Source organism: Lynx canadensis, chromosome C1 (genome assembly GCF_007474595.2).
Source record: "Lynx canadensis isolate LIC74 chromosome C1, mLynCan4.pri.v2, whole genome shotgun sequence".
Lineage (NCBI taxonomy): Eukaryota > Metazoa > Chordata > Mammalia > Carnivora > Felidae > Lynx > Lynx canadensis.
The window spans coordinates 6,538,570-6,562,849 of record NC_044310.1 but is presented as its reverse complement, the minus strand read 5'-3'; the positions used below and the strand labels follow the sequence as shown (position 1 = coordinate 6,562,849).

The window sequence follows — 24,280 nt, the reverse complement described above, 5'->3', positions numbered from 1 at the left end:
AGCTTCTCGTCTTCAAATTTTTAGATGTTTATAAAATATTTCAATTGCTTAAAAATGAAAGAATATAAGGGGCGCCTGGGTGGCGCAGTCGGTTAAGCGTCCGGCTTCAGCCAGGTCACGATCTCGCGGTCCGGGAGTTCGAGCCCCGTGTCGGGCTCTAGGCTGATGGCTCAGAGCCTGGAGCCTGTTTCCGATTCTGTGTCTCCCTCTCTCTCTGCCCCTCCCCCGGTTCATGCTCTGTCTCTCTCTGTCCCAAAAATAAATAAATGTTGAAAAAAAAAAAAAAAAGAAAGAAAGAAAGAAAGAATATTTGTACCTGTAAGAGCTGCCCTCAAAAGTAGCAGACCAGCAGTTAGGTAAGAAAAAAGAAATAAAGTATCTAGACTTGAAAGGAAAAAGCAAAGCTATCTTTATTCATACAGACTACATAATCTTATTACACGGAAATACTAATGGGGTGCCCGGGTGGCTCCGTTGGTTAAGAGTCCAATTCTTGGTTTTTGGCTCAGGTCGCGACCTCACAGTTTGTGAGATGGGAGCCCCACGCCGGGCTCTGTGCTGACATCGCGGAGCCTGCTTGGGATCCTCTCCCTCCCTCTCTCTCCCTCCTTCTCTGTCCCTCCCCTGCTCTTGCGTGGGTGTGCTCTCTGTCTCAAAATAATTAAGTTAAAAAAAATACTAAGGAATACACTAAAAAAATTACTATAGTAAGTTCAGCAAGGTTACAGGACACAAGATCAACATATGAAGCAACTGTATTCATACACAGCGGCAATGAACAATCTGAATACGGAAATAAAAAACAATTCCATTTACAACATCATCAAGAAGGGTAACATTCCTACCCACAGAGAGATGAAGCAGATCAGTGGTCGCCAGGGGAGGGGTGTGGGGAGATGGGAAGGACTATTAATGGGTACATGTTTCCTTCTGGAGTGATGGAAATGTTCTAGAATTAGATAGTGGTGGTGGTTACAGAACTCTGTGACTATACTAAAACCACTTGTACACTTTAAGAGGATAAGTGTTATGGTATGTGAATAACTCAATAAAGCCATTATTTTAATCTTTATTTATTTTTGAGAGAGACAGAGAGACAGAGCGTGAGCAGGGGACGAACAGAGAGAGAAGACGACACATAATCTGAAACAGGCTCCAGGCTCCCAGCTGTCAGCACAGAGCCCGACGCGGGGCTCGAACTCACGAACTGTGAGATCGTGACCTGAGCCGAAGTCGGACGCTTAACCGACTGAGCCACCCAGGTGCCCCAATAAAGCTATTATTTTAAGTAATAAACTAGACCTCGGTTCCACCGAAATAATTAAGTTACTTCAAAATATTAGGGAGACAACAGTCTTATTTTCTAATCATAGAATGTTTTCCTTACTGGCAGTTATCAACCCAGGCCCTTTTAAGTGATCCCATGACATACTCTGGTTTGTGTGCAGCCCAGCCTAAACCCTCTGGCCCCGAGTATCACATGAAGGGCCTCTGACACACTGGACAACTAGACAGCACATCTCGCTAGAAGTACAATGGACATTTCTTTCTTTCTTTTTCTTTCATGGCATCTGGGGAATGTCAAAGCAATGCATTTAAAATGAGACCTAGTTACACAACGTAAGATTACTCGGCAATAAAAAAGGAAGGAAGTACTGTTACACAACACCAAGGCTGAACCTTCGAGAAACATTAGGTTACATGCAAGAAGCCAGACACCAAAGGCCGTGTGTTGTATGATTTCACTTATGTGAAATGTCCAGAGGACGCAAATCTGGAGACAGAAAGTAGACAGTGATTGGTTGCCTAGGCTGGGGGCAGGCGATGGGGAGTGACAACAGATGGGTGAGGGGTTTCCTTTTCATAGGGATGAAAACGTTCTAAAATCAGATTAGGGGTGTTGACTGCACATCCTAAACACAGTTGAATGGTATTCTTTAAACAGGTAAATTGTACGGTATATGAATTACATCTTCATAAAGCTGTGTTAAACCAAAAAACAACCCAGCGAGGAGGAATGAAAGGCTCACTGAAAAAGGTCTAGGAAGCAGAAAAGATCTTGGTGGGAACAGAGTTTTAAAATAAAATTTAGTTCTTCTGTGAAATCAATCACTTACGGTGACTGCTTCAATGGGAGTATGGACTGTAGATCACTTAAAAAGCAATATATGAATACTGAATGTCTTGAATTTGAAAACCGTGCAGTGATTTTAAGAGAATACCTTTGTCCTGAGGAGTTAAGGGTAAAGGGGCATGATGAGTGTAACCCAGGTTCCCAATGGTTCAGAAAAATACGTAGACGGAGCAAAAATAAAAAAAGCAAATGTGGCAAATGTTACAAACTGGTGACTTGAGGTATAACCAAGTTATTTGTACCGTTTCTGTAACTCTTCCATAAGTTTGAAATTCTTTCAAAGTAAACAGTTCTTAAAAAAAAAAAAAAGGTATAGGTCATAGGTTATAAAAATACCAAACTCTTGACGATAGCTCATAAATTCACAGAAGCAAGGGTTGGGGTAAAGCTGGGTTTCTGTAAAGCTAATCCACCAAATGAAGCTCATGCCCTCCGAGTAACCTTTCACACTGGCTGAAAGATAACTGGCTCTTAATCGAGACGTGACAATTTAGTGTTTTCAACTGTAAATACTTTTCCTCTTTCTCAAAACAGCCCTGTGCTTTTATTTTACTTTTTTTTTTTTTTTTTTTTTACTAAGCGCAGCAACTTTTCACCCAGAGAAATCAGGACCGTGCTTTTAAAAAGCCAAGCTGTCTGAACAAAAACTTCTCTCAAGCAACACCTTGAAGTGACCTACAATTCAGAATATAGTATGTAAAAGATTTCAAATGGTCAGTATGTTCAAACATTTTGAAAGTTTGGACTCGGTCTGTGGCCCCCGTTAATGTGCCCTGGGCAGCCAGGCCCGGGAGTCAGTCAAACACAATCAAGGGCGTCTCTGGCTCCAGGAAGCTGGAAGCCCTCATCTATAATGCAGCAGGGAACGCGTGTCCTCAAGTGACTCAGGCCTTTTAAGAACTGCAGAAAAGCTGTCTCCATAGTGACGCATATTAACAGTGGGCAAAAAGTCAAATCTGTTACATAATTCAAACTTCTAACCTATCGGGATGTTTACAAAATTTTTCTGGAACAATCAAGTTTCTACTATAAATGGCACACTTCAAGCTTCATAATAAAGCATGTTGGGATCCAGACTAACTTTCCCACAGTCGTATAAACTTTCATGTAAAAAAAAAGAGATACAAAAGGAAATTAGGGTCTCGTTTGGAACATTTCCTTGTCTTCACTAGTTTTAAATCATAGCACGCATACTACGGACTAATCCAGAACAAAGATCTCGTCAGAACAGGTACCTAAGTTTTCACAAGATGGAGACTAGCTCGCTAATAAATTGCTTTACAGATTAAAAAAGGTACCTGAAAAAATAAAAATAAGGTAATGACGGCGTAGTTTACAGAATAGGAGTTCTGACTGAAAAGAAAAAGATTAACTCACAAGATTGTTTTAAAAGCAGACCTCAGAGATAAAACGGATATATTAATACTCCCTTTAGCGAATCTAATAGAGCCTAAATATGCTAGCATCTTGCCTTTTTAAAGTAACTATGAAAAATGTGAAGGTTACTGGTGCTCAACGGAGGATTCTTTCTTTCCTTACATGAGACACACGCAAACACTGACTTGCAGCTTGAAAAATAAACTCCCCGTAAACAAAGTCTGTTGGCTGTTAAGTCTTCTAAAGTGGCACCGCCTGAGAGAGTAAGACTAGAGAGAAGGTGCTGAGTTTTAAATGAATAACCATTTTATTCGTTTGGGTTTCCGGTAGCAGTGCTTCTAAAACTGCGAACCTTGCCGGGCTTTGTGGTCTAGAGAAAAGGCCGGACACCTGTCACTTAGCAGGTCAAAAGCCCTGTCTGCGGACCATCATCGCTGCCCTTAGCTCAGCCACGTCGAAGGAAGGAGGAAGCTACCTAATGATCTAAGTGCAGGAGGAGGGGGAGCTTCGACCAGGGTGGAGGCGGAGAGAGGCGGAGAGTGGCGTGGCGGAGAGCAAAGTCGTCAGGGTCTCCTGGGCCACCCTGAAAGACCTCTCAGGCCCCGGCGCTCTCTCTCTCCACGCCAGTGCTGAGCAACAGACTGCCTTCGGAACGTGCAACAGGGAAAGACACACACTTCCCCCGAAGAGCAAGTATGCTTTCTTCAGACGAGAATTATGTAATACGATAGATATTTCCCTTTTTGCCTTGGCCACCAAAAAACCCAGTCGTAAGTCATGTTAAAAAAGCACAGGAGGTACCTATTGTGACAGCAGTCGGTTTTTTTTTTTTTTTTTAATTTTTAATGTTTTTTTTTTTTTTTTTTTTTTTTGAGAGACAGACACAGCATGAGCAGGGGAGGGGCAGAGAGAGAGGAAGACACAGAATCCGAAACAGGCTCCAGGCTCCGAGCTGTCAGCACAGAGCCCGATGCAGGGCTGGAACTCACAAACTGTCAGATAGTGACCTGAGCCAAAGTCGGACGCCTAACCGACTGAGCCATCCAGGCACCCCAGCAGTCAGTATTCTTTACAAGGCGGGGCGCGCGCATGCGTGCGTGTGCATGTGTGTGTCTGTTGAGCACTTTATACTCCGTATCTTCCCAACAGGCCAAAATTCATTCATTCGATTTGTACTGAAAGCTTAAGCTTACTACGTGACAGGCAACATTCTAGGTGAATGGCGACACCTCAGGGACCAAAACAAATCAAAGTTCCCTTCTGGTGGGGGTAGAGAGAGAAAATAAACAATATAAATATGTAAACCACACTGCTGGATGGAGGTGAGCGCTGTAGATAAAAATAGAGCAGGAAGAAGGGATGGGGCGTGAGGGGAAGGCTGTTTTAAATAGCATGGTCACGGTAAGGCCTTCCCGCAAAGGTGACGCGAGCCAGCCATGCAGATGACGTCCAGTACAAAGGCCCTTCCCGGAAAATGTTCCAATGTTCCCAGTTGAAAAGACTGCGAAGGAACAGCAAGGAGGCCAGCGTGGCGGGGTGCGGGCGGGGCGACGTCAGAGGTGAAGTAGAAGTCATGGGAGGGATGGCACCTGTGCAGAGCCTCGTGAGGGGGTGAGGGGCGACTACAACTTTGGCTTTTCCTTGGAGGGAGAGGACAGCCCCTGGAGAGATCTGAGCCAAAGACCTCCCGACTGCTCTGCGGAGCACACACTGAGGACTGGGGTAAGGGCGGGGGTGGGGGAGACCACTAACACCGGTGAGACATGGCGGCTTCCATCAGGACAGTGGCGGAGCGAGTGGCGCAAAGGGGTCAGAGCCCGCACGCACTCTGAAGGCGGAGTTGGGAGGTTTTCCCGTGGGACCGCGAGAACAATCTCAGGATGACTCTGGGCTTCAGATCCGCACAGAGGGAAGGATGGCGTTGCCTTTGATGGACACAGACAAGACTCTGGGAGCAGCAGGTTTGGGGAAGTTCAGTGGTGCACAGGTTCCACTCTGGACGCCCGCTAAACACCCGAGCAAACAGGCAGGGGGACCAACGTGCGAGGCTCGGAGGAGAGACACGGTCAGCTTACAGATGGCACTTAAAGCCGCAAGACTCAATGTGATCCACTCCCGGAAGGAGGGGCTGCCGCTAGGGCAGGGGCCACCAGAGGAGCCCCGGGGCCCTCCAACATCAAGAGGTCATCGGGAGACTCGGAGGCGGAGCAGAGGCAGCGGCCGGCGAGGCGGGACTGTGGTCCCGGGGGACTCTGGCTGGAACTCGGCCGTCTCCACGCGGCAGCGGTGTAGGTAAGGGGGCCTGCCGTTGTCTACTCTCAGCTGCTTCCAGTCGTTCTCAGAAACAGGTGAATGTACACGGAACGACACTGAGCAAGTCGATTTGCCTTTCCTCGTCATAAAACAGGGGTAACACCACGCCAGGGTGCTAACCTCAGGGTTCTTGTGAAAAATCGATGAGATAATACCACATAAGTGTAGTCATTTTTTAACCTGAGAGCTAACATCAGTTGAGAATCTTAAAACTATATATACACCAAGTTGAGGGCATAAGGCTTAACGAAACAGCTCTTGGGTGAAAAATGCCACTTTACAAATACTTTTCTGACAAAATATCACTATGACAAAAATTTTACTTAATACTTCCATTACTCCTATTTTGACGTGAATATAGAATAAGCGGTTTTAAAAAGTATTCACGTGTCGAGGCGCCTGGGTGGCTCAGTCGGTTAAGCGTCCGACTTCGGCTCAGGTCATGATCTCACACAGTTCGTGAGTTCAAGCCCCGCGTCGGGCTCTGTGCTGACAGCTCAGAGCCTGGAGCCTGCTTCACATTCTGTGTCTCCCTCTCTCTCTGCCCCTTCCGTGCTCATGCTGTGTCTCTCTGTCTCAAAAATAAATAAACATTAAAAAAAAAAAGTATTCACGTGTCAGTGACGGCTCTTTTCTGTGTAGCTGAGGCTGCACGAACTGATGGCTGCTTTGGGTCCACAGTGAAAACAAATTGTCTTGTGTGTAGTGTGATGTGGGCACTGTTCCTGTATTTTACAAGATGGACAGGCTTTTTTCCCTCTGATTTACATTTTAATACATAATTGTGTCCATTTTTGGGGGGGGGAGGACATACATATAGAGAGACAGGCAGACAGAGACAGAGCAGAGACTTACAAGAGGTGGAGAGACAGATACCCGAGATATAGAACAGACACCCTAGAAACTTCAACTAGAGAAATATCCTCATGCCACATGCGTGGCCCTGCTGATACCCACAACTTCTGGGTAACAGTCTCCCAGTTACTGTAAATATATAAATCTACTTGTCATGAGTTATTTGGCAAGCACCTAAGGGGAAGTTCTTTTTGGATGTCAGTAAAGTTGGCAAATTACCTGTCTGTCTCATTATGTCCAAAGCACTTTGTGTTCCTCAGAAGAAAGGGGTCATTTGAGACACTGCCACCGCCCAAACATATAAGAAGGCAAACCAGGATGGGGATGTTTTCACAGTCATGGATTTAAGGATGCGGGCTTGTCTCTCTCTCTACTGATCTCGAAGTGTTACCTCCACGTCTCTGTGTTTCTCTTTCCCGGGCCTACCTCCAGGCGGGCTTTCTGCCTTTCACGTCTCCACTCCTGTCCTCGGTGTTTATCTGAACTAGCTGATCCTCCTGGAGTCTTGGGGACCAGCCTCCTTTTTCTCTAGCTGATTCTCTCACTTGGGTCCTTGCCCTCAGCGGCCGGTTTTGCTGTCCAGTTTTGCTCAATAAACTCAAAGGCTCCTTCATACACATGTCTGGCATGGACATCTGGGTGACTCATCAGTAGACTTTACAAACAAAATGTCCCTAAAAATAAATGAACCACTTTCCAATTCATTCCACCTTATCTGAAATGTGACTGAATTCTGTCCAAAGTGCTAAGTGATGGGGTTATTAAGACAGAACATTTCCATTTTATGGCATCTTTTTCTGATGTTTCCCCAGTAAACATCTACAATGATAAACAGCATTGTCTTCCTTGAACACACCCTTTCCCAGTGATGTCTCAGAGGTCTGACAACCACGTTTAGCTCAATTCAACGGCACCTCTTTTCAAGTACACAGCCCCCCACTAAAAGGCCGGCATTGCCAGGTGCCCTTCTGAATTTCTGCTTCTGCCTTAAGCATAGAGACTAATAAGCCAAATTCAGCCTATGAATATTTAGCCACTTTGTAATCAAATAAGACATATTTAATGCAGTAAAAATAATACACCACGAAGGCAGCCTCAGTATTAAACAAACACGGGAAAAAACAATTTCACCAAACAGGTGTTGCAACTTTTCTGTAAATGTAAATGATCTCCAAACAAAAAGTAAAAAAGCCTCAAACATTTTGTTTCTGTGTTATTTTCTCTTAAAATAGTCACAACACTTCTCTGGTGCAGCTTTAACATTTTTAACTTCACTCTGCCACCCCAGATCTTGCTGGCCCTCAAAAGATCTGGGGCAAGAGCAACTCTGATGCAACACTTTCAACATGGATTTTTGGTTTGCTCTCTTAGGTTATTCTGACCATCGCCGGATGATCACAGGCAGCCCCACTGCCAGGGGAGGTCAGAGCTCAAAGGTTCTGGTACAGGAACCAGATTCTTCAGTTTGGACAGAGGCTGCAAGCGGAGGACCGTCTCATCTGACGGGCCCGATGAGAGCGGGGGCAGGGGTCCAGAAGGGGAGGGAACTTACTTCAGAACCTGGAAGAGCCCAGGCGTCACCGATGCTGGTCTCACCATTCCAGCCCCACTAATGGTCCCCAGATGAACCTGAGGATAATAGACTGTCCGAAGAGCTAATCTGGAAGACTGCAACCGTGTCTTAATGACTTCCAGCGGACAAGTGAAAATAGCACCAACCGTGCCCCCACACCTGTCAGAGAAGAAATCACAATCACATCAGAAATGCTATACCATTCCTTGTACAAAGAAAATGTAAAATTTAATGTTCCCCTATTAAGAAAAAAGGCACCGAGGTTTATTTCATAATTAGAACATGCTGGGAGGGCAAAAAGAATTTGTTGAAATCCCAGCAGCTAAAGAGAGAACCACGGTTAACACATTAGCGCATCCTTTAGGGTTTTCATTACTGACTTTTTAATCCCCATGACCCCCCCCCCCCCACTTACCTGGATGCTGTCTCTCTGTGTCACATCCACACCTACATCATCACTTGTAATGACAACGTACTATCACTCTGTGCCAACATTTTAGCCTGTTACTGTTAGTCTTTTCCAACTTCACTGCCATGCTGCAATGAATATTCTAGAAAATGCAGCTTTTCACAGTCAAGTATTATTCAGGTAATGCTACTATTTTGAAAAATCAACGTTTACCACAACACAGACTTCTAATAAAATAGGATTGATTTGGGGGTGCCTGGGTGGCTCAGTCAGCTAAGTGTCTGACTCTCGGTTGATCTCACAGTTCAGGAGCTCAGTCCTGCATTGGGTTCTGTGCTGACAGCGTGAAGCCTGCTTGGGATTCTTTCTCTCTCCTTCTCTGCCCCTCCCCTGCTCATGCTCTCTCTCTCAAAATAAATAAACTAAAAAAATGAAAAGAAATAGGATTGATTTGAGGGCACCTGGGTGGCTCAGTCGGTTAAGTGTCCAACTCTTGATTTTGGTTCAGGTCATGATCCCAAGGAGCTTTAGCTAAAGTTCCTTTTTTTTTTTTTTTTAAAGGTTTATTTTTGACTGAGAGAGAGACGGAACAAAGCAGGGGGGGCAGAGAGAGATAGAGAGGGAGACACAAAATCTGAAGCAGGCTCCAGGCTCTGAGCTGTCAGCACAGAGCCTGACGCGGGGCTCAAACTCATGAACCGTGAGATCATGACCAGAGCCAAAGTCGTACGCTTAACCGACTGAGCCACCCAGGCACCCCATAAAGCTCCTCTTAATGATGAAGTCCTCACGTGTCCCTCAGTCTCCCTCAATCAGGGCTCTCCTAATCACCCTTTACCATTTGTTCAAATCAAAATATTACCACAATTAAGAATTTAAGTATTTTTCTTCAAAACAACTCACCTGGTTTATCCTAAAATACCCACTTTCACTTTTCTTAATAATATCCATGAAATTAGGCAACAATCAGCAAAACTAAAAGGCAACTGACGGAATGGGAGAAGATATTTGCAAACGACATATCAGATAAAGGGTTAGTATCCAAAAATCTATAAAGAACTTATCAAACTCAACACCCAAAAACCAAATAATTCAGTGAAGAAATGGGCAAAAGACATGAATAGACACTTCTCCAAGGAAGACATCCAGATGGCCAACCAACACATGAAAAAATGCTCAACATCACTCATCATCAGGGAAATACAAATCAGAACCCCAATGAGACACCACCTACACCTGTCAGAATGCTAACATTAACAACTCAAGCAACAACAGATGTTGGCGAGGATGCGGAGAGAGAGATCTCTTTTGACTGTTGGTGGGGATGCAAACTGGTACAGCTGCTCTGGAAAACAGTATGGAAGTTCCTTAAAAAAACTAAAAATCGGGGCGCCTGGGTGGCGCAGTCGGTTAAGCGTCCGACTTCAGCCAGGTCACGATCTCGCGGTCCTTGAGTTCGAGCCCCGCGTCAGGCTCTGGGCTGATGGCTCAGAGCCTGGAGCCTGTTTCCGATTCTGTGTCTCCCTCTCTCTCTGCCCCTCCCCCGTTCATGCTCTGTCTCTCTCTGTCCCAAAAATAAATAAAAAGCGTTGGAAAAAAAAAAATTTAAAAAAAAAAACAAAAAACTAAAAATCTAACTACCCTTCGACCCAGCAATTGCACTACTAGGCATTTATCCACGGGATACAGGTGTGCTGTTTCGAAGGGACACATGCATGTTTATAGCAGCACTATCAACAATAGCCAAAGTATGGAAAGAGCCCAAATGTCCATTGATGGATGAATGGATAAAGGAGATGGGGTATAGATACACAATGGAGTATTACTCGGCAATCAGAAAGAATGACATCTTGCCATTTGCAACTATGTGGATGGAACTGGAGGCTATTATGCTAAGTGACATTAGTCAGTCAGAGAAAGACAAGTGTCATATGACTCCACTCATATGAGGACTTTAAGACACAAAACATGAACATAAGGGAAGGGAAACAAAAATAATGTAAAAACAGGGAGGGGGGCAAAACAGAAGAGACTCTTAAATATGAAGAACAAACACAGGGTTACAGGAGGGGGTGTACGAGGGGGGATGGGCTAAATGGGTAAGGGACATTAAGGAATCTACTCCTGAAATCATTGCTGCACTATATGCTAACTAATTTGGATGTAAATAAAAAAAAAATCCATGAAATTGCACGTTTGACGTGCTAGTTATAATTAACAACGTGACATATCATCTAAAACCATCCTACCACCACAAATAAATGTTTTATTCTTTGGAAAACACTGATGATCAAGATCCGTGTCTGAATCATCTTTGTATCCCTGGCATCGGGACTCACGAGTTCACAAACAGTATTTGCTAAGCAAAGGAATTATTAAATCGAGATTTCAAGAAGAATGTCTTTCAAGGGATCTAAATGTTTGAAAACAGCACATACTCTCTACCTTCTGTCACAGGCTCCCTTAGCCCAGGAGCTCCGCGTGGGGAGGGACTGTGTATTTACATGTTCTTGCACTTCAAGGACAGCACCTGGCAGACAGGTGGCTCAATAAAAATGATAAGCACCAGCACCTGTGATTGGGAAACAGTAACAACAGGAAAGGACAGGCGCTGGCAGACACAGAATTACTTAAGTTAGCTTCCCTACCCCACCAGAAAGAAGTGTTGGAAATCTGGAAGTGAATCCAGCACCCGGCACAGACCCTGAAGTAGTAAAACCCCATACAGTAGTAGTAGTAGTAATAATAATAATTATTATTATTAATAATTATTAATAATAATAAATATAATCACGATCTCGCGGTCCGTGAGTTCGAGCCCCGCGTCGGGCTCTGGGCTGATGGCTCGGAGCCTGGAGCCTGTTTCCAATTCTGTGTCTCCCTCTCTCTGCCCCTCCCCCGTTCATGCTCTGTCTCTCTCTCTCTGTCCCAAAAATAAATAAATGTTGAAAAAAAAATAAAAAAAAATAAAATAAAATCAAGAGCCCGAAGTTTGATAGAGCAAGTGAAATATAGATAACTAAGAGCTGGAAGCTAACTAGCTTCCAGTGATTATCACTTTAAATAATAGCATTATTGCCAATGACTGATTACGGTAGGCATTCAATCCTCCAACAAGCCTATGAGGTAGGAGTTATTATTTACCCCAATTTACCATGAGGAGTATGAATGGTAGAAAAAGAAAACAATATATACAGACTGGGGGGTGGGGGCTGTGGGAGGGTGGAGAGGAAAACAGTAATTTTTGGTTATTTAGGCAAACCTGCTTTAAAAACATGATAATAACACACCGTAAATGAAGCTGTTCATGCAGCAGTGTTTTCTGAACTGTGGGCCAAAGCCCACCAACCACAGATGCAATTTAGGGGATCACAATCAGCATGGGAAGGGAGAAAGGCAGGAAGGAGTTGAAGTATCAAACCACTATCATTTGACCCTCACGGACTTTGCAGGTGGCATTAGCCTTACTTTTTAGATGGGGAACACGGGTCTCAAGGAGGTCAGTCACACACTTTCTCAAAGTCACAAAGTGACTACGTGTCTCAACGGAGACCCAAATCCAGACCCTCTCCCTCCAAAGTCAGCGCTCCCCTCACTATACTCTTCGGGAGTATGACAGAAAGATGGTTTTGTTGGCTCATTTAGGCTATTTACTTTCACACTCAAAATGGGAAACGGCTGATTAGACAACTAGGTCTTTAAAACTCTGTGTTCTTTTGCATCAAGAAAAAATTGTGAGCGTAACTGAATACTGGCCTGTGTAAGTTGCTCTAAGCACTGGAATATATCCAAAGAAAATGGGTCACCACTAAAGAAAGTGGTGGTGGTGAGGTGTTAAAAAAAGAGATAAAAATTAACTTTCTAACTCAGGTATATTCACACAAAATAAATAACCGACTTATGAGGAAAATGACCACGTGCTTAAAAGGTGTAACATTTGGAAATACTGGAAAACTTACACACTGCAGAGTAAGATAAAGAAATATCTGCAATCTATTCATGTTCAATAACACCACTCCACACTGCGGGGAAAAAACAGAACTTCTGGGTAGTCGTTCATAAGAAAGTCAGTAAATTCAAACACAGGTCAACCGCCTTTGCTTTGTCCCCATGTCAGTTACATTCCTTCATCTGGCCAACCATCAACCAAATCCACGCCACCGATCAAAGGAGGACCCCCTGGAAGGTGCCCTCACCCAACAAAGCCAAGTGCCCCACTGAGAGCAGGGCGGTGACCTCTTTGAGGGCAACAGACCACACTCAACGCCAGTCACTTTTTGTGTTACACACTGTGCCTATGGCAAGAGGGGCAGGGGTGTGAAAAGGCCCTGGCCTTCTAGACCACTCACCAGGCGCCTCTTCTACTAGACAGAGGGGATGCCGCCTCAGGCTGTTACAGGAAAAGACTAAAGGGAGAAACACTGCCAACTGTAAACAATGGTAAGAAGTCACTACTCTGGGTGAGCCCCTCCCTGCCTACTAGGAAAAAAACCCCTCAAATGAGAGAAATGACCATCTATTTTAAGACTTTTTTTTTAAGTTTATTTATTTTGAGAGAGAGAGAGAGAGAGCGAGTGCGTGCGAGCATGAGCAAGGGAGAGGGAGACAGAGAAGGAGAGAGACAGAATCTCTCAGTGCAGAGCCTGACATGGGATGGGGCTCAGTCTCACAAACTGTGAGCTCATGATCGGAGCTGAAACCAAGAGTCAGACGATGCTTAACTGACTGAACCACCCAGGTGGCCCTAAAGTCATTTTAAGTCACTAGAAAACATTTTAAGTTATTAAGCTGTGATGGATACATAGCCGCTAAAATACTCAATTTTAACTAGAAGGAAAGAAGTTCCGATACTGAATTGAAATTCCCAAAGAAGATTCTTCCTGAAATTCAGAACATTTCATAGCAGAATATTTTAAAATACCTTTCAGCTCAACTTTTTTTTTTTCCTTCATGAACCAGCAAGTATAAGACCTTCATCTGTCTGAGAATATGTAATAGAAATGTGGACTTCTCTGAACTGGCTTTCCAACTTTTTCTAAAAATATTTAATCACGTTGGGTCCAAAGCACTTATGATTACAACAAATCAATTACATTAAATGTAGGAAAAAGTTCCTACATCAATTCTCAATTCTATGATACAAAGACGACCTGTAATATTAGCTTGGCTCCTAACCGTGGTCACCTCAGCTCGGATAAAGCCCTGTCCACCGTGACTCTGTATTTATTTTTTTTAATGCTTATTTATTTATTGTGAGAGAGGGAGAGAGAACACGAGTTGGGTAGGGGTAGGGAGATAGGGAGAGAGAGAATGCCAAGCAGGCTCCACACTCATCAGCACGGAGCCCGACGTGGGGCTGGATCCCACAACTGTGAGATCATGACCCAAGTCGAGACCAAGAGCCAGACACTCAACTGACTGAGCCACCCAGGCACCCCATACAGTATTTTTTAAACTGGGCTCTTCCTGAGTCTCGGTTCAGAAAAAGACATTAACTCTGTCCACCAGCCCTCCCCCATCTCTGCTCTTCAGGTGCGCTGAACTGGATTCCCCCCTTTCTTATCTATGACACCGTGAGCAGATTCCATGATTTTTCCAGTAACTTCCAGACCTTCAAATTCAGTCCTAAAACTTCAATCCCAAATCTGATCCAAAACGTCCCTCCAGCACCGCCAGCTAGAAGTGTGGCTTGATGGGACTCGGTCCGCTTTTTCTTCCCTTCCTTCCAGGGTGTTCTGGGCACGAGGACAGAGAGGAGCGCAGCGGTCTTCCGCAATTGGTTGGTCTTGCCGCGGGTCCACCTGGCTGTGTGTTACGTTAATGGCCTCGGCAAATGTTACGATTCCAGATTCCAGCGTAGATGCTGTGCAAGCCTGCTGGAATGGTGTTCGATCTCCACCGCGAGCCCCAACACCGGGAATCCTCCTACTGGTCCGACCAGCAATTCGTCCCCCGATTTCCTTTCAGCTTTACCTGCAGGCAGCACTAGGCGCCTTTCCTTCCTCTGCTCCCCATGCTCCGTGACGCCAAGCCAATGGGCCCACCAGAGTATGCTCCCATGCTAGTCAGGGGGCAGCAAAACTGGCACTTGGTGGGAAGACACCCCCATGTCCGCCCTAAGCACACCACACCGGTCCCTTCTCATCCACCTGGCATGGCTAATGCAGCGGCCTCCCACCTGCAGGGGGCACTGGCCATGGCGCAAGGTACCAGTCAGTCCTGTATGCTTCTAGTCCCCTCTAACTACAGCCCAGATCAGTAGGGACCGGGACAGGGTATGGGACGGGACAGCAAAACCCTCTCTCAACACTCCACATGGCTGACAACTATAACCTGTCTGCTCCGTATATACAGTGTGGGGTGAAGTGGTCAGCGGCAGTCAGGCAGATTCTGCCCCCTTTTTCTAAGTTTTAGGATAGACTCCTCTGGGTTCAGCTGTGGGGCGAAGGCAGCGGACGCACGGACAACAGGAAAAGTCACACCCATGGTGACAGTGCTGGCATCACATCGTCAGGAAAGCAAGTCTGACTGGATGCCAATATTTAAGACCACTCGTCTCCAAAGCGGGGGACACGCTCTAAGTGTGCACAGTGGAATACAGGAAAATAATTACAGGAAAAATAAAATAAAATTCCAGTTTATTTCTAATCTCCACCATTTACTTTCTATTTTGTGTATATGCTTTATAATATGTATGAAATGCACAGAATATAAACATATGCAGATATGCGCAAACATTTTAATCATAGGGCTGTGCGATCAAGATTTGCAGAACACTACTCTAGGCCAGTGGTTCCCAACTGTGGCAATGATGCCCCTACCCGAGTGACACCCAGCTGGGTCTGGAGACATTTTTAGCTGTTGCTCTTGGGGGAGGGGGTACTGGGCATCTGGTGGGGAGAGACCAGGGATGCTGCCACACATCCTGCACGGGGCGCGCAGGAAACCGACAGTAACACCCTGCCCCTCCCCAAACGATGATCTGGCCAAGGTTGAGAAACGCTGTTCTGTATCAACAAACTGGACATTATATTTGAAGGCAGTAGAACCAATGTGGAGGGCACTGCTGTTTGCCTCGCCGGCCTCCACTCCCCTCTTCCTCTGTCTTCATAAGATGCCTAATTTCTTAAGTCATGCAGTTTGGACCACATCGAACCCATTTCTGGTTTTAGCCCTGACTCACTTAATCAACGTAACACCATCTATGTTGCCATGTCATCTGTTCAGAGTTGGGCACATGATTCGGCCCAAAATAAACGGCATAATCCCCTGGGAGCAGTAACTGGTTTAGAGATGGGTGCATTAGAGTCGGCCCAATCAGATTAAGCTCAAGACTTTTCTTTTTAATTTTTTTTTTTTAACGTTTATTTATTTTTGAGACAGAGAGAGACACAGCATGAACGGGGGAGGGGCAGAGAGAGAGGGAGACACAGAATCGGAAGCAGGCTCCAGGCTCTGAGCCATCAGCCCAGAGCCCGATGCGGGGCTCGAACTCGCAGACCGCGAGATCAGGACCTGAGCCGAAGTCGGCCGCTTAACCGACTGAGCCACCCAGGCGCCCCAAGCTCAAGACTTTTCAATGGTGGAGAAACACTAGGAACTTCTGGAAGCCATTCTGTGTTCATGATCTCCAATCTTGGAATCATGCGGCTGTTTCTGGAACACAGGAATCACTGAGGGGTCCTGCAGTGATGATGTCGAGCCGTTTAAATAAGCCCTCCCCGAAGCCTGTTCTCTAAAATTTAGGTGTATGTGCCAATAATCAAGCCAGTTGGAAGTGAATTTTTATTACTTACAAATGAAAGCCTCCTAAATGAGCCTAGTCAATAAGAAAAAATTTACACCCTCACTAATTCAAGAAACCACTTACGGAATTTTAGTATTATCAATAATCTTCCAAAAAGCAGTTAGGACTTGTGTTTCTAGGAGGCTATGTTTCTTCCAACAGTTATGAGGAAACTCCCTGGATAGGATTTTGATTTTGTTCCTAAGGTAATACTGCTCTAACTACTGATGCCCAAGTTCAGAGATAACTCTCTGTGGGATATTCTACTCAGTGAAACCATGGAAAGGGTTTGAACAGGGTAGCAGAAAGGCCATGAGCAGCGAGCGGTTAAATTATGTCTTGAAGCGGTCATGAGAGAGAGCTGCTCTCTAGAATCTATTTGCCCAATTTTCTAAAAAATCTATTACCTGGATTTTTCTATGTCTTTTCCCCCTCTTACTAATTATTCTTATATGCACCACCCCCCCTCATTCCTTCAGCCCAGAACTGAAGTCTTGTGTTTATCACATAAACATGTATTTAACCTTTTCATTTTACCCACATAAGCCGTACCTGATTATTTTCCCGCTATGGACTAGGTTTCTCTCTTCCAGTTTATGCAGAACAAAGCTAGACTATCACTATTACAACATTCACACTAGATTTTTTTCTATCTTTATTAGACCAGCGACACAAAAACGTTTAATTATGCAAATTTTTACCTTTTAAACTCTGAGTATCAAGTAACAAGGACACCTTTCAAAAGCTAGATGTTTTCAACAAGAACCAGTTTTCTACAGTCACTCATCCTAGACACTAAAGCCGAGATCAATATGCTCTTTATTATAATTGCTACCCAACTGAGAGTAAACTGTTTTTCAGATTCACAGCTTCTACATAATAGCTACAACGTGGATTCCACCAACAAATGATACCCGCCAGACAACCTGTGATCCCAATCTATGGAGTTTTCAGTAATTCCCCTTTTCATTGGCTACCTCCATAGTCACGACTTGAAAACACTAGTACCTGTTTATATATAATATTCTGGAATGTCTTATTTGAATACCTAGCATAAGGCTTAGAAGATTTCAGTTAATGCAAATTCTGTATTTACTCAAAGCAAAATGCATCGTTTTTATGCAGCTAATTATCTTTTAGATGCTATTTCCTATATTCTGTATCATTTAGAAAGAACATTTAAATAGCACCCTACTTTCTTTTTTTATTTTTGAGAGAGAGAGAGAGAGAGAGAGAGAGAGAGAGAGAGCGAGCATGCGAGCGAGTGCAGGTGGGGGAGGGACAGAGAGAGGGAGACACAGAATCTGAAGCAGGCTCCAGGCTGTCAGCACAGAGAGCCCGCCGCAGGGCTCGAACTCAGGAACCTCGAGATCATGACCTTGAAGTTGGACACTCAGCCGACTGAGCCACTTAGGCGCCGGTAAATAGCGCCCTACCGAATGAATAAAAAACTCTTCAGTATTTTCTAAACCTGAGGAGAATCATTTTTAGCAAATCCACAAATCCAAAATAATGTTACTGTATGCCAATTAGAGTTTCAGCAAATCTTAATAGAGAACCATGTTCCCAGTTCATAAATAATCAAAGCACTACTTTTATTTGGGACAATTTAACAGAGCACATAAATCTAAACCCCAGATAAGCCACACACTACCTTTTATTCAGTTAGTCAATCATTAAATAAGTATCGATTAGGCATCTGTAACAAGTGTGATACTGTACTTGAAGTGTACCGGTGATGCAAGGTGATGAAAACTGACACGGTTGCTATTCCCATGAAGGCTACTTCCAGCGGGAATCCTTCATACAAACACCGCACGGCCTTTAAAACCGTCTGTCACAGGGGTGCCTGGGAGGCTCAGTAGGTTGAGCGTCCGTCCATCCAACTCTTGATTTTGGCTCAGGCCCTGATCCCGGGGGTCTCGGGATTGAGCCCTGTGCTGGGATCGGCACTGAGCACGGAGCCTGCTTGGGATTCTCTCTCTCCCTCTCCTCCCCCGACTCTGCCCCTCTACCCCGCTCTCACGCACTCTCTAAAATAAAATTAAAAATTAAAAAAAATGTCTGTCACATATGTAAAATACACTGAAGAAGCAAAAGCCAACGTATATTCTCGATATACGTAAGTCTTATATAAAATATTATGTGCACACTGTGACGTGTCTTTTACTAAAATTTCTTCCAGCATGGCAGGCCCCCTGTCAAACACAACACGCGCCTCACTCCCAAGGGGACCATTAGCTGATACAGATTACATTCCTAGGCACAAGCAAAGTACAAGTATACCAGGTGACAGATGTCCATAATGCAGGGGAGGGGGGGGCGATACTCAATCTTGGACACACCTTGGATTACCTATTTTAAAACCTTAAAGACATACTATAGTCCCACTAAAATACATTTTAAAGGCTATGGTGAGTATATTTGACGACAAAGGAAAAAACACATGCCACCAAAATAGGACTAAAGCATATAATCCAGGTCATCTGCCTCTAACTCCCGGGACAGCTTAGCCCGGCTCTTCCAGGTGCTGAGCACGTCTACTAAGTCGTCGCCTGGCTGTCACTGCTTCTTCAGCAGCCGAAGGGTGTCACTAACATTATAGGGACTGCCAGAACCCCCGAGACATCTGAGAAGGAAAGTTTAAAGGATTTTTCTTTTATTTTTCTTAACGCCTTTTTTGAGAGAGAGAGAGAGAGAGAGAGAGAGAGAGAAGGGGGGAGGGGCGGAGAGAGAGGGAGACAGGATCTGAAGAAGGCTCCAGGTTCTGAGCTGTCAGCACAGAGCCTGACGCGCGGGACTTGAACTCACCTGAGATCATGACCTGAGCGGAAGTCAGACACTTAACTGACTAATCCACCCAGGCACCCCATTAAAGGATTTTTCTTAATAGATATAACGTCTGGACCCAGAAGGGCCACTCCAAAGGATTTCGGTGTTTCTCTTCCTGAGAATGCTTAAACAGTAGAAAAGGAACCACAGGTTTTGTTATGTAGTAACAAAATCTGTTTAAATATGCTTTTTATTTTGATAACAATACAACCCAGATTTGGGGACGAGAGGGAAGAAAGCAGAAAACTGCAGTATCCCTAAAGATACTAAAAATCAACATCCAACGAATGACGTTCACCCATGCAGAAGTAACACATCGTAAGAGCTGGTTACGAATCAACGTGCCACAACAAGGTAGGTGTCTAAACCTTAAAGATGGGTTTTGCCTCAGTGATTGTACATTTAATGGTTTATCCTAAGAAACCAATCAGAGACCTACACATACATGTACACGCAAGGATGTCCAGTTATTTGTTTGTAAAAAATTAGAAATAAGATTAAAAAGAAATTATGTCATCAGAATAAGTTAGGGAGCCCTGTCATAAAATTACTTTAACATCCTCACTGAACTCCAGTCACTGGGCTTGGAAATTGTGTTCACCTTTTTCATGGCAACCACTGAACAGTAGAGTGACTACAGGTATACTCAGAAAATTCACTCCCGTGCTGTCATTAAAACTCAATATATTACTAAGAAGAAAGCAATTTAAAGAATACGAGCCTATTTTAAAATTAGCTATGAAATTACATTTGGTACACATATACATGCAGAGAACCTTTTCCAAAGAGCTTATTTTTAGGTGTTGGTTTGTGGGTGGTTTTTCCTGCAGTTCTCTTCTTTAAGGGTAACACTGTGTTAAAAAGAGGACTATTACAGATTAATGTAGGAGTACTTTTTGCCTTTGCAAAGAACCCAAGAAACTGTCTTTAAAAACAAAGAAACTTAAAGGACTAGGAGTTGTTTGGGACGCAGTTTTTATTTCCCAGGCTCTAATGTTAATTTTCAACTTAGTCATAAGCCTCTTATACCTGATAAACATAGTTATTCGATGTCATTAATTACTGATAAGTTAAACTTGCTTGGTATTAGTTCCCAATGGCTATTCACTAAATGGGAGGAATGTGACAAATTTACAAACAAAGGGCTCTGACTTCCTTACAAAGATAATGAATCTTAGAGTTTTGGAAAGATGCCAGCTTCACAACAATGGAAACTACTAGTTAGAGCAAAGCAGGGAGTCTGCCTTTGGGCCAGGTGGCCCCACTGGGTTTACTGATTTTAACTATATGATATACTAGTGTTCTTTCATAAAAGGAAAGGGAAGTCACATACATATCTTAGGCTAGTGGGAATGTATCAAAATCCAATTCGTTACGGCCAAAACAGCCCTTCGAAGATTCATTCTGTCTTGAGTATCTACAAGAAATCCCGAGCTGCTGTAGAAGATGGAACTGAAACCTGTTAAATACGATGGCTTCAGGCACCACCCTAATAAACTCTACATTTTAATCAGTCCGTGTGAGTTGTGCCGCTGCTGCAATTTTCCTCCATCACAAGGGAAGAGGCTGGAGCTCCAGTAGGAGAATTAGCAGCCAGAGGGCACTGTGAAGGGCAGGTAGGGAAATTCATCAAGACAGGGCGACAGATTTTGCAGTAAGCCTCACAGAAGCTGCTCCACACCAGGTAACTCTCCTAGTCTGGGATACAAAGAATTTTTTTAAAAAAACACCTCACTAAAAACAGGAAATCAAAATTACGGAGTAAGAAATCATTTTTAAAAATTACCCTTCTTGGCTTGAGAAATGACTTTTGCACGGCCAACCTGTTTCAAACTCCCCAGAATGAAAATTAATACACTAGATTAATTTAGGAATACACCCCCATACCCGTTATTCTCAGGAAACACTGGGGGATGATGTGACCGGATGGAGAAGGAAGGACAGGTTAGAGATGAATGAGAAATTCTTCCTATCTATGAAGAACCAAAACTTTTTGGCTGGAGAAACAAAGTGGGTGATCACCTACATAAGAACAAAGAGTTCAAGAACATTTTCATCCCTTACTTTTGGGCAGGTTAAGTTCTCCACCCTTACTGGTTTGTAATAAGGAGCACACTTCAGGCCAAGCTGCAACTGAAATACTCAAGTCAAGATGATAATCCACAATAAATTCTATTTTATGCAGAATGTCCCACACTTAAAAAATTGCTGTGCCAGGCCTCTTATTTGAGGTCCTCAAATAAGACCAAATACCTGGAAGACTGCAAAAGGACCCAAAGCCACCAGCTGTATTAAAAGGGAAAAAAAAAATTACTAATACTCAAAAATATTTTCACTACTATTTTCCGAAGAATCGAAAGATCAGCTCCCTTCCTAACCCCCCTACCACCCAACCTCCCTAAAACTGCGTTGCCACCGCTGAAAAATACAAGGTGCACGACGATCACAAAAATGCAGCTCTCAAAACAGGGCACATCTTACGGTGGACGCGTCCACCGGCAGGTGAGAAGCATTTCAACACACCGCCCCGACCTCATCCTCCCACCCCCACCCCAAGGCCCCCAGAGGCCCTCCCGCGGGTTGCGGGCCAGCATCGCGGCTCGCCAGCGCTACTTTCCAGGCCCCTGCTGATGCCCAACACCTGCAGCCCTCTAGGCTGGCGGAACTCGCCGCGGCGCGACCCCGAGGACCCCCCGGGCCCACCCCAGCACCCGCAAGACTGCCCAGGCCCTTGGGAAACAGGCCCTGAAGCACAATCCGGGCAGGACAGCGAGTGCAGCACAGCCAGGGCGGCCGGCCGGGAGGATGTGGGGCGGACCGAGCCACAGTGGCCAGGCAGGACCGCCCCCGAGTGACACTCGTCACGCCAGCCTCTGATTGTTTAAGAGGAGAAAAAGCCAGACTCGCCGAGGCGGGGGAGAAAGGGCGTGGGAGCGCGGCGGGCTCCGGGTGAAACCACCCCCGGGGGATGCGGCCCGAGGTGGGGGAAGGCCCGCGCCCCCAGGGCCTCCCCACCGCCGGGACTTCCTCCTCTGGGAGCCGGCGTTCCGGCCCGGCGAGGGCGGGTAACCGGGGCGCGGGGGGCGCCCCAGGGCGTGGGGGGGGGGAACGCAGGGTCTGGACGGGACGCTCACCCGCCGGCGAAGAGGTGAAGCAGCGTGTTCTCCTTCTGCTGCGTGCCCGTCGCCATGGCCGCGCCGGCTCCACGGCCCGCCGCCTCCGGGTGCCCGGGGAGCGAGGCCGCTCGAGGGATGCGCGAGGTGGCCCGCTCCGCTCTTCCCGCGGCCCTCAGGCGGCTGCCGGCGCCGCCTCCATGCGCGCGCGGCCGCACAACCCGCTCCCTCGCTCAGCGCCCTCCGCGGCGTGGCCGCCGGCGCCTCACCGGCCTCTGCGGCGCGAGCCCAGCACCAGCCGGAGCCCGGCGCGCGGCCGTCACGTGGCGGGGGCCGGGCCGTGACGTCACGCGGCGGCGCGAGCCCGGGGCGGCACGCGGCGGGGGTGTGGGCCCGGATCCCGCGCGCCCATTGGCCGGCATGTGAGCGTGGGCGGGGCGACGGCGCAGCCTGGGCGGGCGTCTGCTCCGAGCGAAAGGCTGGGCGGGGCCGGCCTGGGCCAAGGCACCGGGAGTGAGAACCGGCCGACGCCGCTCGGTCCGCGCTCTGATGCAGACAGAGCCGCCTTGGCAAAGCCTAGGGGGACTCAGGGCCGGGACTCTTCCTTTTTTTTTTTTTTTTTTTTTTTTTTTTAGTGTATTTTTAGTTTAGTTTTTGTGATACGATGTGCAAAAAGGTGTATAAATTACATATTGCATCCCGCAGCTCTGTATTCAACGTCCAGCTTAGGAAAAACACATAAAACAGCCTAACTTATTTTTGATTTTTCTGTAATTAGCATTATGTCCTGCAAAAAACGCTTTTGGCCTATCCTTTCTGATCATCTGCCACCCAGGCTTCTGAGCTCCAAGCTTCTATATTCAAGCTGCTTCTCTACTTGTCCTTGGGTCACTGTCAAACTCAGCTGGCATCTTCCCTCCAAGTCTGATAGGCAGGCCTTCCCTGGTCGCCCTGCAGCACCCTCTATCACATGATTCCACTTCATTTGCTCACATAGGCCCCTGCAGTTATTTTGCTGATTTATTCCTCTAAGCTGACCGTCTACCCCTGGAGTGTAAGCTTCAGGAGAGCAGGGATCTTGTTTCTTATTTCTGGTTGTTCCTGACAAGGTACCTGCCGCCAGTAATGACCCAAGAAGCTAATGAATACTTGTGCCCAACTGAACTCATCTTTCCATTCTGCCCCTTCCCCAAACCTGCCCTGCCTCTTGTATTTCCCGTCCTGGTGGTGACACCAGCATCTGCACAGCCACTAACACCAGAAACTTTACCTTGGACTCCCCACTCTCTGTTTCTCTCAGCAGCCCCTCACTCACCTGGCATTTCTGTCTCCTGAAATTCTCCCAAAGCCATCTCCTTCTCTGTGTTCCTTCCATTACTGCTGTTGAAAGTTTTCATGCCTCTCACCTACTCTGCAGTAAAAAAAAATCTGCCCCTTTACCCAGTCTGTCATTCCCCGCTTCCATCCCCCTCCGGAGCACTACGTACAGAATATACCATGTTTTCAATCTCCAGAGTTGCTAAAAGCAGTACCTTGACCTAACCAAGCTGCTAGATGTCCAGTGTGTAAACACAAAGAGAGCTTAAGCAGAAGGGAAATTGTGTGCAAACACAGGAGCTGGGTATTTGATTGCCGGGACTCTTTAAAAACAGCTTTTAGGAGCAGTCATCCAAAACGCAAATGCAGTGAATACTCCATATTAAAACCATTACTCCCAGGCTTAGAAAGAGGGAAAGCCATACGAGTGCTCCATGATATGAGGAAAAAGAGGAAAGGAAGGAAATAAGGCAAACAGGAAGAAAAAAAAATCAAGTTTCTTCGTGTTTCCTGGATCTCCCAGATCCCTTGCTTTAGCTGCTTGTGAAGTCAGCGTTGGTCTTAGCTGAAG

At 45.7% G+C, this 24,280-nt stretch overlaps 1 protein-coding gene across 1 annotated transcript in view; it reads right to left on the bottom strand.

The window, feature by feature from the left end:
* The window catches only part of SLC25A33 (solute carrier family 25 member 33), a 34,302-nt gene extending 11,679 nt beyond the window's left edge, over positions 1-22,623 (bottom strand). The window contains exons 1-2 of the mRNA XM_030325658.1: positions 22,414-22,623; positions 8,232-8,411 (exon numbers count right to left, since the gene is read on the bottom strand). Coding sequence (XP_030181518.1) covers positions 8,232-8,411; positions 22,414-22,469 — 236 coding nt within the window. The 5' untranslated portion in view covers positions 22,470-22,623. The remainder of the gene's footprint in view (positions 1-8,231; positions 8,412-22,413) is intronic.
* Between the last annotated feature and the right edge of the window lie 1,657 nt (positions 22,624-24,280).